Here is a 14145-nt window from a genome sequence, read left to right on the forward strand (position 1 = left end):
GGCGCTAGATAGCAGCCATACTCCATACGCGAACAGTCATACAATAGGGTAGGGGTATTTAATGAACGACTTGCACTCACAACAAACACACGTATACAATTGTACACTAGCGCATGGCCGTGCGGTCATGCGCAGTTTATATAATTGCAGGACAGGAAGTGGCCACAGAAACTTTGCCCTTCCAGGGCCTGCCAAGAGGACCAATGGAATGCGCTGCAGAGCCAGAGCACATGACCCTCGATCTCCAACGGGAGATCTTGCTCTGGGCATGCTCAGTGTGCGCAAACAAGGACTTAGTCCCAGGGAAGTCCGCTCGCCGCTGACCAGCACTGACTTTAATGGTAGGAGCTGAAGAAGCAGCGGTAACTCTCTGTACAGAGTGAGAGCGAGCAAGACACTGGGAGCGACGTCCCTGCTGAGCAGACTCCACTGCGGCTGGAGGAGAATGGGAGACCGCAGAGGAGACGGATCGAGATTCCCCCTGTGCAGCAGAGGAAACTCGACTCCTAACACACCTGACGCGCGTTTCACATCAAGCTTCACCCATCAATGAAACTTGATATGAAACGTGTGTCGGGTGCATTGTCTTAGATAGATAGCTTTCTTTCTCCTTGATGAAAACTAATTTGGAGAACTTTTTTGTTTCCAGTGAGCATAGCACGGCTTATCTACTTATCCCAGCTGAAAGTCTCCACAAGTAGAAAAAGACATCTGTCAAAACTAGTTCATCCATCCAACCAATACCCTGCTCTGCGCTAGTAAGGAGCAAGAACCTCAAAACAACTCTTTACCGATTAGTGTCTTTTGATTTTAGACAAGAGACAGTTTCGTTAAAGATCCTAAATCATTAGTCTCACCTAGTTAAACAGTTCAAGATTGACTTATAGAGTAGCTACCTCTAATAGCACTAGACAGCCAGGGTTTGGGATTTACCTCTCTTTCTCAGAGAGCATTGCTACGAAAACAGTTCTTGGAACTACAAAGGTACAGGAATGTATTGAACCTAATGGCGTGGTGGGTCTTGATTAATGGCTAGATAGGTTACAATATGCTTCCTTTACTTAAAAAGAAAAGCGACAATGATGTTACTGGACTGGTAGTTGTGAGTGAAATGAGTAGATTTCTTGTAAAGGATCACTGGTGAAATCCACAATGAGGAGAAGCAGTGTGTCCCCTAGTAATCACTTGTATAAAAGAAAGGCATTCTATGAATAGAGAGGCGAAAGAAATGCAGTCAAGGAAAAGAGAAAGGCAAAAATTACAGAAATTCTATGTAAATGGAAAAAGGATCGTACGAAGGACCAGCAGTAAAGAATGATGACATGCAGGGAGTGAGAAAGGTCAAGGAGGACTGAGATTAGGGTGATTGAATAGAAATATTATAGTTTATTGATAGCTGTGGGAAATAAAGGTGAATTCTATAACCTTTAATGTTACTTTTTTGAATAAAAAATATCTTAGACTGGCTATGGGTTTTTCTACACTTTATTACTCCGCATTTAATTAACTAATCCCATTTAGACCCTCTAGTACAATATATAGCTGTGATTGTATATAATACATTCTAACTGGATAATAATAGAAGCCAATTCTTCAGAGTGGCGAATGAAAGATCATAGAATTTTTTTCTGCCTTCATTGCCCATTAAAATAATGAAATTATCTAAATGGTCTCCTGGCAAAAACCTACAGAAAGGAATAGTATGGTACATTCTAACAGTTTCAAGATTACACTGGTTTTATTAATGTAAGGTGTCTTAACTTTTCACTTACCCTCTATGTCATTGCCTCCACTGACTGCCCATTTTATACAAAATCCAAACGGAAATCATAACCGAGGACCCTCTCTCTCACTCTACCGCTGCATATTTTTTTCATTAATTTTTAAGTATAAACCAACACGAAATCTATAATCAGTCTACAAACTTTATTAGTAAACTAATCATCTCTTTGCATTCAACCCAATATTCGACTTCTTTAGTGCTTCCCCTTTACTCTGGAATTTTATATCATCCACAACACACCAACCCTGCACTTAGTGTTCCAACATTACTCCTACAGATAAGAACTTAAGTTATTGCTCATAACTAGTGATAAGCGAGTATGCTCGTTACTTGAGATTTCGGAGCATACTCGGGTGATCTCCAAGTATTTTGGGCTTGCTCGGAGATATAGTTTGTGTCGCCATAGCTGCATGGTTTGCAGCTGCTAGACAGCATGAATACATGTGGGGATTGCCTGTTTATTAGGGAATGCCCACATGTGTTCAAGCGGTCTGGCAGCCGCAAATCATGCAGCTGCAGCGAAACAAACTAACTCTCCGAGCACGCCCAAAATACTCAGAGATCACCCGAGCATGCTCAGAAATCTCGAGTAACGAGCATACTCGCTCATCACTAATCATAGCTTATCTTTTATCCACCTTTTACTTTTCAGAATTTGTTAATGCTGAAAATTTGCCTACATTATATTTGCATTCTTAATTTTTTTCTATACGAAAAAAATTTGTTAGCTCACATATTCCCAATGTAGGCTCTTTTAATAGTCCTTCTGGATGCTATGGTCTTCTATTCTCACCACAAATTTTGGTATCAATATGATGATGTCTCTTCTCATGGGTTTTTGTTTTATTTGTACAATTTAAAATTGCCTTCTGTATTTTTTTTTACTAATTTTATATAATATTAGAAATAAAATGCACATAGTAAAAAAGAAAAACTAATACAAAAGAATAACACCCTGGATGTTCAAGCAATGGGGGGTTACGTTCAGCAAGTGGCAGAGTTGTTTATCCATGCATTTTCAAAGGTGCATTTAGATGGGCCCAACAATCGGTGTTCGAAATAATGAGACGGTGATCACTCGACACATGGGCAAAAACCCTCATCTGTCACGTGATTGATTAGTTTCTACCAGTATAACAAATGGTATTATTTGAAGCTCTGCCCCTCACCCATGTAAACAGGGAATGTGCTGTCAACATATTGAGCTTTATTGGGATTGAACGATAATATTACCGATAGGTGTTCCCATCAGTATTCATTGGTCTGTATAAAGAGACCAGTAAGAGTATGGATCAATTTTTATATCATCAGTGCTCATTAATGGGCCAAAATAGACTTGGGTAAATCATGCATAAGACAGAAAACATTATAACTAGTGATGAACCAATATACTTGTTACTCGAGATTTCTCGAGCACGCTCGGGGGTCCTCCGAGTAAATTTTAGTGCTCGGAGTTTTAGTTTTTCTTGCCGCAGCTGAATGATTTACATCTGATAGCCAGCATAAGTACATGTTGGGGTTGCCTGGTTGCTGGGGATTCCCCACATGTACTTATGCTGGCTAAGAGATGTAAATCATTCAGCTGTGGCAAGAAAAACTAAAACTCTGAGCACTAAAAAATACTCGGAGGATGCCCGAGCATGCTCGAGAAATCTCGAGTAACGAGTATATTCGCTCATCACTAATTATAACATTATGGGTTCACCTGCCGCTATTGCCGGCACATGTCAGCTGTTCAAAACAGCTGACATTTCCTGGCACCGCCGGAGCCCGCATCAAAGCGGGGGTTATGACCTCGGATGTACTATCCCGTCCGAGGTCAGAAAGGGGTTAATTTAAGAATTGCTTTCTACCCCACAGAATAAGGTATTCTTTATAGTAAAAGGAGATTTTTTTTCCCAGTAAGGTAATTGGGTCATAGTGATTTTAAATGTTTTTACCCAGAAATAAAAGTCCGCCCTCCATCTGTACAGAATATGTACAGGTCCACTTTTGTTTCAATCATTATATAAAATATATTTCTTCAGCTATTTCTAACAGGTTTGCTGTGAATTGTACCCAAATCATTTTGAAATAGGGTGTCTCTAGAGCTCATTATTGTTCCAGAGTATGGGTCTCTGTTGGGTCCACAATGTACTCGATAGGCAGACATTGCTGAGTGACATCGGTGTTGCTAATGTCAACAGACTTTTAAAGTCCATTTACACTGCATGATTATCGTGAATATGCTTTCTTTGGTACACGTGTTTCTCGATAATCCTGCCTAAGGCCAGTCTCACATGTCCAGATAGTTCCGGTACCGGAGAAAATGGTACCGGAGTTATCTATGTCCGTGTGTCCGTTTGCTCACGTAGGCCATCCGTGTGGGATCCATGTGATGTCCGTGAGTACGTTTTTAGGGTCCGTGTGCTGTCCGTTTGCTGTACATGTGTCCGTGTCCGTGTATTGCAACAATTTTTACAATTTTAACCCTATGGCAGGAAAAACGCACAAGGACAGCACACGGATGGCACACGGACAGCATCCGTAAGCGGTACGTGTTTACACGCACCCATTCACTTTAATGGGTCTGTGTGATCCGTGTGCTCCCACGAACACTGACATGTCTCCGTGTTTTGCAAACGGACACACGGTCTATGAAAGCACGCTGACATCTGCAGAGACACATTTATTTTAATGTGTCTACGTGAGTCAGTGTCTCCGGTACATGAGGAAACTGTCACCACACGTACTGGAGCCACTGACATGTGAAAGCGGCCTAACTAGTTAAACATTTGTTTATTGGGTCAAATGATTGCTTAGTTTGGATGAAAAGATATTTGTTATTGGCAGTACATTGCCCTGTGTAAACAGGACTTGGGCTGCTGAGAACAATAATCGCCCATGTACATTGAACGATCTATTACTTTTCGTTCAGTGCACATCTGAAGCACAGTCTGTCTCTAAATGGGCTATTAAATGGCTACCGATCAACAAATAAGGTGCTGATCAGCAGTCGTTAGAAATTGTTGGTTGGCAGGTGTATATGGACCATTATACTACAGTCTCTGAGGACAAATTCACATACCCAATTTTCATGTACAAATTATATCTATAATTTTCACGGATAGCACTCATAATTGTATTAGAACCTAAGATAAAAATAAAATAAGTAAATACCCTGGAGTAAATGAATAAATAGCAAAAGTGCATTAAAATAATATTTAGAATTGAGAGTCCTCAGTGGTTGATACCTTTTAATGACTAACTGAAAAGATAGTAACAAATCGCAAGCTTTCGACACTACACAGGTCTCTTCATCAGGCAAAGACTAAAAGAAATTCTGAAGAATCACATATTTATGCACAACATAGCACAGAAAAAAAAGGAAAAACCATGGATAAGACAGGTGACATGAAGCAGAATTATCATGAGTGACAAACAGTTATGTCCATAAATATTGGGCCAGTTCTTAGATAAGGAATGTTTTATTGTCCTCTGATTAGGGTCTCTGTTGTGATGACCCCTCATAGTCTGAGGGGCAAGTTCCTTAGTTGATGTAAAATGACATAAATCCGTGTGACACATTCATTCCTGCATTAAGGTTGTCAAAGGTCGTCATCAGTTTATATTCCCAGACTCTTCTGTGTCTCTTAGATTTGAAGCTACCTTTTAACACAAGTAATTTCATGTCCATAATGTTATGATTTGGGAGACAAAAATGTATTGCCAAAGGTAGATCCATTCTTTTTTCTCTTATTGTGTGGGGGTGAGAATTCATTCTTGTTCTAAGCTTTTGCCCTGTCTCCCCAAATACAGACCCCCAGTTGGACATTTAGTACAAATAATTAAGTACACCCCATTAGATGTGATGCAGCTGAAAGTACCTGGTATCTTGCAGTCCTGATGTGAATTGGGGATCTTTATCTTGTCCGTGGTCATTATAAATGGACAGGTTTTACATTTTTTCTGATTGCAAGGAAAGGTTCCTGCAGCTGTTGGAGAGGACAGGGAGCTTCTGACAATGATGCTTCTTAGATTTGGGGTGCTGCCTAAAACACAGTAGAGGGGGGTCTGGAAAAATGGATTGTAAGCGGGCATCTTTTTGTAGTAAAGGTTGTAAATAATATAAATAATAAAATAATAAATAATAAAATAATATAAAATGTTTAGCTAACATAATTTTGATTAAAAATAAAATTAAAAGTGGGCATCTTTTTGTAGTAAAGGTTGTAAATAATATAAATAATAAAATAATAATAATAAAATAATAAATAATAAAATAAAATAAAATGCTTAGCTAACATAATTTTGATTAAAAATAAAATTAAAAGCCATCCTGGTGACCCTATTCAGGACGGTTCTAACCTCTAATGTTAAAACCTTACCATATGTCAAGTGTAGTGAATAATGGCTAAGAAGGACTGTGACCCAGCTAATGGACACCCAGCCATGGGGAACTACATAAATGTAATGTCCAGTTTAAGGAAAAGGGTGGCTACACCCTTATTTGCACAAAGAGCAATAACACTGAAACAAAAAACTAAAGTGATGAACTGGAATATAAGTTGCACGTTCATACTGGGCACTAAACAGACAAAACCTAAGATAAACACAAAATAAGCAAATACGGTACCCTGCAATAAATAAATAAATAACAATCATGTATGAAAATGATATTGGGTACTACTTTAACATAATTTTGATCAAAAAAGCCTAAAAGCCATCCCACCACATCAAGGTGACCCTACCCTCTACCCTGTGCCAGTCATTACACTGGCTACCCATCCACTCCAGAATCCAGTACAAAACTACTACCCTCATCCACAAAGCACTCCATGGCTCAGCACCACCCTACATCTCCTCCCTGGTATCAGTCTACCACCCTACCCGTGCCCTCCGCTCCACTAATGACCTCAGGTTAGCATCCTCAATAATCAGAACCTCCCACTCCCGTCTCCAAGACTTTACACGTGCTGCGCCGATTCTTTGGAATGCACTACCTAGGTTAATACGATTAATCCCCAATCCCCACAGTTTTAAGCGTGCCCTAAAAACTCATTTGTTCAGACTGGCCTACCGCCTCAATGCATTAACCTAACGATCCCTGTGTGGCCTATTTATAATAAAAAAAAAAAAAAAAAAAAAAAAGGTTCCTCGCATCATGTTCTCAAACACTTTATGCAGTATTAGCCCTCTGTGTCTGTACTGCTACATACTTAGGCAGGTAACTGGTTCATGCAGCTTTACATGAACACCTGAGCCTTACACTATAGCTGGTCCGAATAACTAAAGCAATTGTTACCATCCACCTCTCGTGTCTCCCCTTTTCCCCATAGTTTGTAAGCTTGCGAGCAGGGCCCTCACTCCTCCTGGTATCTGTTTTGAACTGTATTTCTGTTATGCTGTAATGTCTATTGTCTGTACAAGTCCCCTCTATAATTTGTAAAGCGCTGCGGAATATGTTGGCGCTATATAAATAAAATTATTATTATTATTATCTATATATATAATTGTCTAAGGGTTTTTCCATCTGTCTGTCTGTCTGTCTGTCTGTCTGTCCTGGAAATCCCGGCTCTCTGATTGGTCGAGGCCGCCAGGCCTCGACCAATCAGAGACCGGCACAGCATCGACGTAGAAATCCCGTGTCTCTGATTGGAGAGGCCGCCAGGCCTCGACCAATCAGCAACGGGCACAGCGACGATGATGTCATAAAGGACGTAGACATCTCACGTTTCTGATTCAGCGACGGGCACAGTATCGACGTAGATGTCATAATGGTTGCCATGGCGACGATGATGTCATAAAGGTTGCCTCGACCAATCAGTGACGGGCACAGTCTGCCGCGAATTCTGGAATCATCATTGTCCATATATTACAGGGACATGCATATTCTAGAATACCCGATGCGTTAGAATCGTCTGTCTGTCTGTCTGTCTTCCTGTCTGTCTGTCCTGGAAATCCCACCTCTCTGATTGGTCGAGGCCGCCAGGCCTCGACCAATCAGCGACGGGCACAGCATCGACGTAGAAATCCCGCGTCTCTGATTGGTCAGCGACGAGCACAGCAACGATGATGTCATAAAGGACGTAGATATCCCGCGTCTCTGATTGGTCGAGGCCGCCAGGCCTCGACCAATCAGCAACGGGCACAGCGACGATGATGTCATAAAGGACGTAGAAATCCCACGTTTCTGATTCAGCGATGGGCACAGTATCGACGTAGATGTCATAATGGTTGCCATGGCGACGATGATGTCATAAAGGTTGCCTCGACCAATCAGTGACGGGCACAGTCTGCCGCGAATTCTGGAATCATCATTGTCCATATACTACGGGGACATGCATATTCTAGAATACCCGATGCGTTAGAATCGGGCCACAATCTAGTTCATTCATAATAGTCTATGGGGCCATTCACATGTCCGTCATTTTTTAAAAGCAAGGAAGATCGTGGAGAAATGTCGGCTTTGATCCGAATTTCGGATCAAAATCAGTAATGCAACTTAAAGTGTCCTTAAAACATATTGATTTTCAGACTGTAAGAATGGACAAAGTAGATAAACTGTTGTTAGGGCTGGTGGAATGCACCGAGTAAATATTGAGGTAATATAGGTGCGTTCGTAGCCCGGGGTCCACCGCGCAGGAGTGGAACCTGCTGCTAGTAAATGGCAGCACTATATGGCGGTACAACACCTGAATAGACACGGGTTCCATCACCCGGTCTGTATAGGAGTGAACTCTGTTGCTTCACAGAGTTGCTGGGATTAGGATAACGCTGTGCCCTGCTAACTTCACAGAGGATCACAGCTCAATAACAGAGCAGATAGCATACAGTGGTCACACAGTCAGCATAGCACACAAATAACTCCTCTCCGGAGGTGCCGGAATTCTAGTGGCTATACGCCAGCCCTAAATTCACACACACAAACCCCTCTCCGGAGGTGCAGGAATTCTAGTGGCTATACAGCCAACCCTGAGCACATGCAGACACAGACCACAAGGTAGCTAAGCTCATAAACATAGGTTGTTACTAGCGCATGGCCGTGCGGCCATGCGAACCTTTTCTAGAGAAAGCTCTCCAGGACCGTCCTAGTGGTCCAATAGGAACTGCTTCAGGACCTGAGCATGTGAGCCCCGACCTCCAATGAGAGGTCGTCTCTTGGGCATGCTCAGTAGCGGAAAAGCAGGACTTAGTCCCAGGAGCATCTGCTTGCCGCAAAACAGTGCTGGTTACAATGGCTGAGCCTGGAAGATCAGCAGTAACCAAGTGCACAGTATCTGCCTGAGCCAGACGCTGGGACCGACGTCTCCGCTGAGCAGGCTCAACTGCGGCTGGAGAAGAGTGGGAGACTGCAACGGAGGTGGTTCGAGATTCCCCCTGTGCAGCGGCAGGAACTCGACACCTAACAACTATTTTTTTATTTCTTCACGTACGACACAAACTGATGACACACAGCTCACACTCTGATCAGAATAATTGGTGCATTTTTCTCTTACGTGGAAAAATCAGATGTATGAAAGAGCCCTAAGTGGTAGTTGTACCATGACAACCACTGCCCTGGGGTAAAAAAAGTCAACTAATTATATCCTAAAGTGTAGCAGTGAACAATCACATTATCGTGGTGCTGTATTACACAAGAAATCCTGTTGAATGTAATTGACTTCTGAAGAATTCTGGTAGAATCCAGTGAAAAAAAATGGTAAAAACAAGACGATACTCAAGCTTCAGGCATAAGCAAGACTTATTTTGTGAACAAAGCCCTAGTTGATTGTTATATGTGATCGCCAGTTAACTAAGTGATAGAAAGGAGTGATATTCCGTACAAACTTGTAATTGTAGCTGCCATTGACCTACATTATGCTTCCAGCAGTTCCAGCTAGCAATGTTTTCTTACTGCGGCTCACGTTTTACAAGCTTTCCAAGATGAGATAGGATGTCATTCTCTCACAGTGAAGCTCACATAGTTTCACATATGTTCCAGCGACATACATTATGGCGCCATTTTAGATAGTCATTTCTCCCTCTGCATGCTATAACAAATCTGAGTTCTTTTCAGAAAATCCATATGCTCCCTCTCATGTATGGCTGCCAGAACTTGCAGGGACTGGCTCATTAAAAATCTAACAATGAACCTACTGCGATTGTCTATTTATCCTTGTACAGTTTAGGATTTGCTCCACTCATCTTCCTAATGGAGAACATTTTACATTTTCTACTGTTTCAGTGTGGCATTATCGCCTTGGAAAATGTGGAATGACAAATAATATTCAAGATGAATTATATTGAAATATGTGTCAGAATTCATCTTTAAAAAATAACCACTAACTTAGACTATGCTATGGGCTGATCTTCGAGATGAACAACATGTCCAGTGTTGCTGGTGACACCAGTGATCGCTGCCTGATCCCATCAAATTTATGAAAATGGGCAATGTTTCTTGGACAAGAAATGTTACTCCACTACTTTGATTTCATTATTTTGCTGGAGTAAGGTGTCTGGCCAAGCACATAGAGGCGCACGCCACTGAGAAGATGTGCCAAATTCATTATGTGGTATCAGCCTATTAATGAATTAAGCTATCTTATTCATGCATGCCCCTCATTAAGGCTGGCATATGAAACTTCTTCCATAAACTTCTCCATTGATATAAACCAATTATTTCTTTTTTCAGGTCCTGCCAGCTGGAGTAAGCAGCCTACATTATCCCTGAAGACGTACAGTATAACACCTGACAGAAGTGTGTGCTTAAAAGCTCCACACTTCTATTCTGAGTAACATCTTTAGGGCTTATTTAGGCTGCACACTACGGTTGGCAGCATCTGTGGACTCCGGTCATGTGAACCTGACGACCTCATCACCGGTCCTTCTTCACTCCTATGTTCTTGCCAGCTTACGATTGGTCAGTGTCATACAGGGAGAAGCAGTACATGTCCCCAGTGACAACTATTTAATAACACCCCCTTGGACTTACCTAACATTAACTCATAAGGTGCCAAATATTTGACTACTAATATCTCTGCAATGGAGATAGGGAATTTCGAAAAAAGGAAGCTACTATTATGCAATATGTCCAGTTTAAGGCAGGCTTCACACTAGCGTTCGGCAGGGCTGCGGATGAAAGCCTTCTTCCGTTAAGCCTTTCCCAGTGTAGCGCCTCTGCCTTCAGCTCTGCCTACGTCGGCATGCATCCTGCGTACCCTATCTTTAACATTGTGTACGCAGGCCATGCGGATGTATGCGGATGCCTCCGCATGCGTCGTCTTGATGCTGCGCTGACCTGTGTCAAAAGCAACATGTTAGGATTTTGTTGTGGTCGGCGCAGCTTCAAATTGATGCATGCGGAGGCATCCGCATGGCCTGTATACCCAATGTTAAAGATAGGGTACGCAGAACGCATTCGGAAAGAGGCGGAGCTGAAGGAAGAGGCACGGCAGTGGGCGGGGCTTCACAGGGGAAGAAGGCTGCCGTCCACAGCCCTGCCGAATGCTAGTGTGAAGCTAGCCTTACATGAGAAATTTTGTCCTCTTTAAGCCAATAAGTTTCTGGCCATATGTATTATTCTGGTCACCACATGTTCAGTTGTTGGTCAATGCCTGAGTATGCATACAAAAGGTGTAAGGTTAACAATAACCTTTGTAGGTAAGCAGGTGGCAAAGTTCTAGATGGTAGGTATTTGTCACCTAGGTGGTTTACCTCAGTGATGTAACTGCGGGAGATAAAGGCTCTAGCAACAACAGGTTTCTGAGAGGTTTTCTTTATTGGGACCTTATTTTGGGTCCGGATTTTAGGAGTGACCAAAAGAGCTTGGGTGGGATTGGTTGCACCCATATCTCAAGTCTAGGTTTTCCAGGTCCTATATATGGCAGCTGAGCTAAGAATATGACAGCTGTGACCAATCACTGGCCTCATCAATAATACTGCTAAAGCCACTGATTGACTACAGTGTGACACGTGATCGGCTCCCTGAACGTTAATTGAGATTAACCGCACTGTATGATGATGGTAATATGACATTATATGGTATAGATACTGCATTTGTACTCTGTATTGCAGCACACAATATGGGGCAGTACCAACAGAATGTATAGCACAGGGCACCATCCAATGTATAGCTTATATCTTATATCATCTGTATTTGCTTATATCATTTGTAATTCTTTTTTTTTCTCTTTTTCAACTTGTATTCTTAACCTTAAATTTAATTCCCTATATGCAGGATATCTGACCATCTTGTGATCAATGGAGTTCTGACCACAGGGACCTTAATCAATCTGAAAGAAGTGTGACTGTGGTGCTTATACACATCATTGTGCACATTCATTGGCTTTGGTATTGTTGGAAAATGCCAAGCACTATACTTGGCTTTCTTTGGCAAACTTTTAGACAATAAATGGAACAATGGCACACATGCATGGCCACCACTTCATTCCAACAAGTCATGCATAGACCTGTTCTCAGAATCAGTTAGGGTCTCAGCTGATGGACATCCACATATACTGTGGATAGGTGATAACTTTTCATGTTGGCAGTAACCCTTAATCATAGAAATATTAACTTCTTCCTGAAAACCATCAATAAGCAAAGTAATGAGCATAGATCTGTATGTACATTTATTGTATTGTCATACTTTATATTAAGACAGTGCATCCTATTTACATTGTATTCTAATATGCTTACAGGTAGTTGCCAGAATGGAATTAAGCCAGTCAACGATAACCCTTCTATTGCTATTGTTGGTGCCATGACTGTGCCTCCCACACCATTAATGGGCATTGAATCGAAATCATTACAAGGGTTGTCTCCAGCTTTGGCTTCACCCTATCATATGTTGACAATATCGCCAATCAAGATACCGCTTCTAGCCTCTCAGCTGCCTGGTAAGTTTTTTCATTATATTCTATACTATGAAATGGCTTGGATGTGTATCTTGATGTAGATCACTCTTACTACTTGTGCCCCCTGACAATGCAGGGCGAAACATGAATTATGTCGATAGGATACATGGACAGATAGCAGTCATATATGTCATTTAATATTACCTTAACTGTTTTACCACTGTATTTTCTCCTTGTTGCTATTATTTAGTATACATTTAACTATTTTATATTGTACGTTGTGATTATTAAACAGTTTTGCAATTATCGTATTTACACAGCGCTATTTACTGATAATACTAGACATGTTACTTCTCTAGCTCATTATGTGTCCTAGTTTTTGAGCTACCTTGTTCTTTTGTATTAATTCATGAATTTGTATTTTAATTACTTATAATGAATTTTTTTTAACAGACCTTTGTTTCAGTCTTTTTGCTTGAATTTAGTTTTAGTCAGGAGCTGTTTTGATACTTATGCAGATTGTAGTACCTATATAATATCTCCACATTTAAATAGGCAACCAAGTTTTTCATAAGTAAAAAGATCACAAATGATCAGTATCTTAATGAGAGTAAGAACTGAGACATTTTGGTCCAACTGATGTCTCCACCGAACCTCGGCTATTAGTTAGGATATTGCGGCCTTCACCTTGAATTGATTAACATATCTCTGCAGCGTACTTTTCCACAAAACATCCAGTCATGTGCAAGAGTAAAAAACAAAAGCCAACAAATAAAATCTGCATTAGACCCTCCGAACCTTCCTTCTCCTATGGCATCAGGAAAAGAAACTACTTAAAAGTGAAACCTGTCAGCAGGATTTTGCTAAGCAAACTAATAGCATTTTCTGGTTGGTGCTATTACACTGATAAAAATGATACCCGGGGTGAAGGAATCCATGTTGTGGTTCTTTTGTAATCAATGTTCGAAGTTTTCGGTTAATGGTATGCTCGTGCCCTGGGGTGGGACTGTAGGCAGAGTTGTATCTTCCTGCTCTGAGCCAGAGAAACCAAGAAGCGACCTGCTCACAAGCCGCCCCGTCCCTCTTAGCAGAAGTGAAAACTCAGCACTGGACCCTGGGAGGGAGAGTAAGGAAAGTTTTTTTTAAATAAAACCAACTGCACTTACGGTAAGGGGTTTCTGAAGTCGGAAAAGAAAACCCCTTTCAATGTTATTCTTAAAAGTTAGACATTTTCCATATCAGTTTTTCATGATCTCTTCTTGCAGTCATCTCATATAAACACTTTTTGCTTACATCTTAGATAAAAATCTGTCCTGATCATGCAACGGACACACAGGAGCTTAGCTTATAGCTACGGAACCATCACCAATAATGTGACTTCTAACGAGCACATATATGACGGACACACAGGTGTTTTACATTTACCTAATAAATTTGATTTATGTCGAATTTCCCATAGCAAATTCAAGCTAATCTAGTGAATCAAATTTCATCACACTCACTCATCTCTAATGGATATTAATCAGTGCAGCTCATTTATATAAC

At 41.2% G+C, this 14145-nt stretch overlaps 1 protein-coding gene across 1 annotated transcript in view; it reads left to right on the forward strand.

Annotated features, from left to right (window-relative positions):
- Positions 1–14145, forward strand: part of TCERG1L (transcription elongation regulator 1 like) — a 326897-nt gene that overhangs the window by 90605 nt on the left and 222147 nt on the right. Inside the window, exon 4 of the mRNA XM_069753902.1 lies at positions 12445–12642. Coding sequence (XP_069610003.1) covers positions 12445–12642 — 198 coding nt within the window. The remainder of the gene's footprint in view (positions 1–12444; positions 12643–14145) is intronic.

The sequence above is a fragment of the Ranitomeya imitator genome, chromosome 2 (genome assembly GCF_032444005.1).
Source record: "Ranitomeya imitator isolate aRanImi1 chromosome 2, aRanImi1.pri, whole genome shotgun sequence".
Lineage (NCBI taxonomy): Eukaryota > Metazoa > Chordata > Amphibia > Anura > Dendrobatidae > Ranitomeya > Ranitomeya imitator.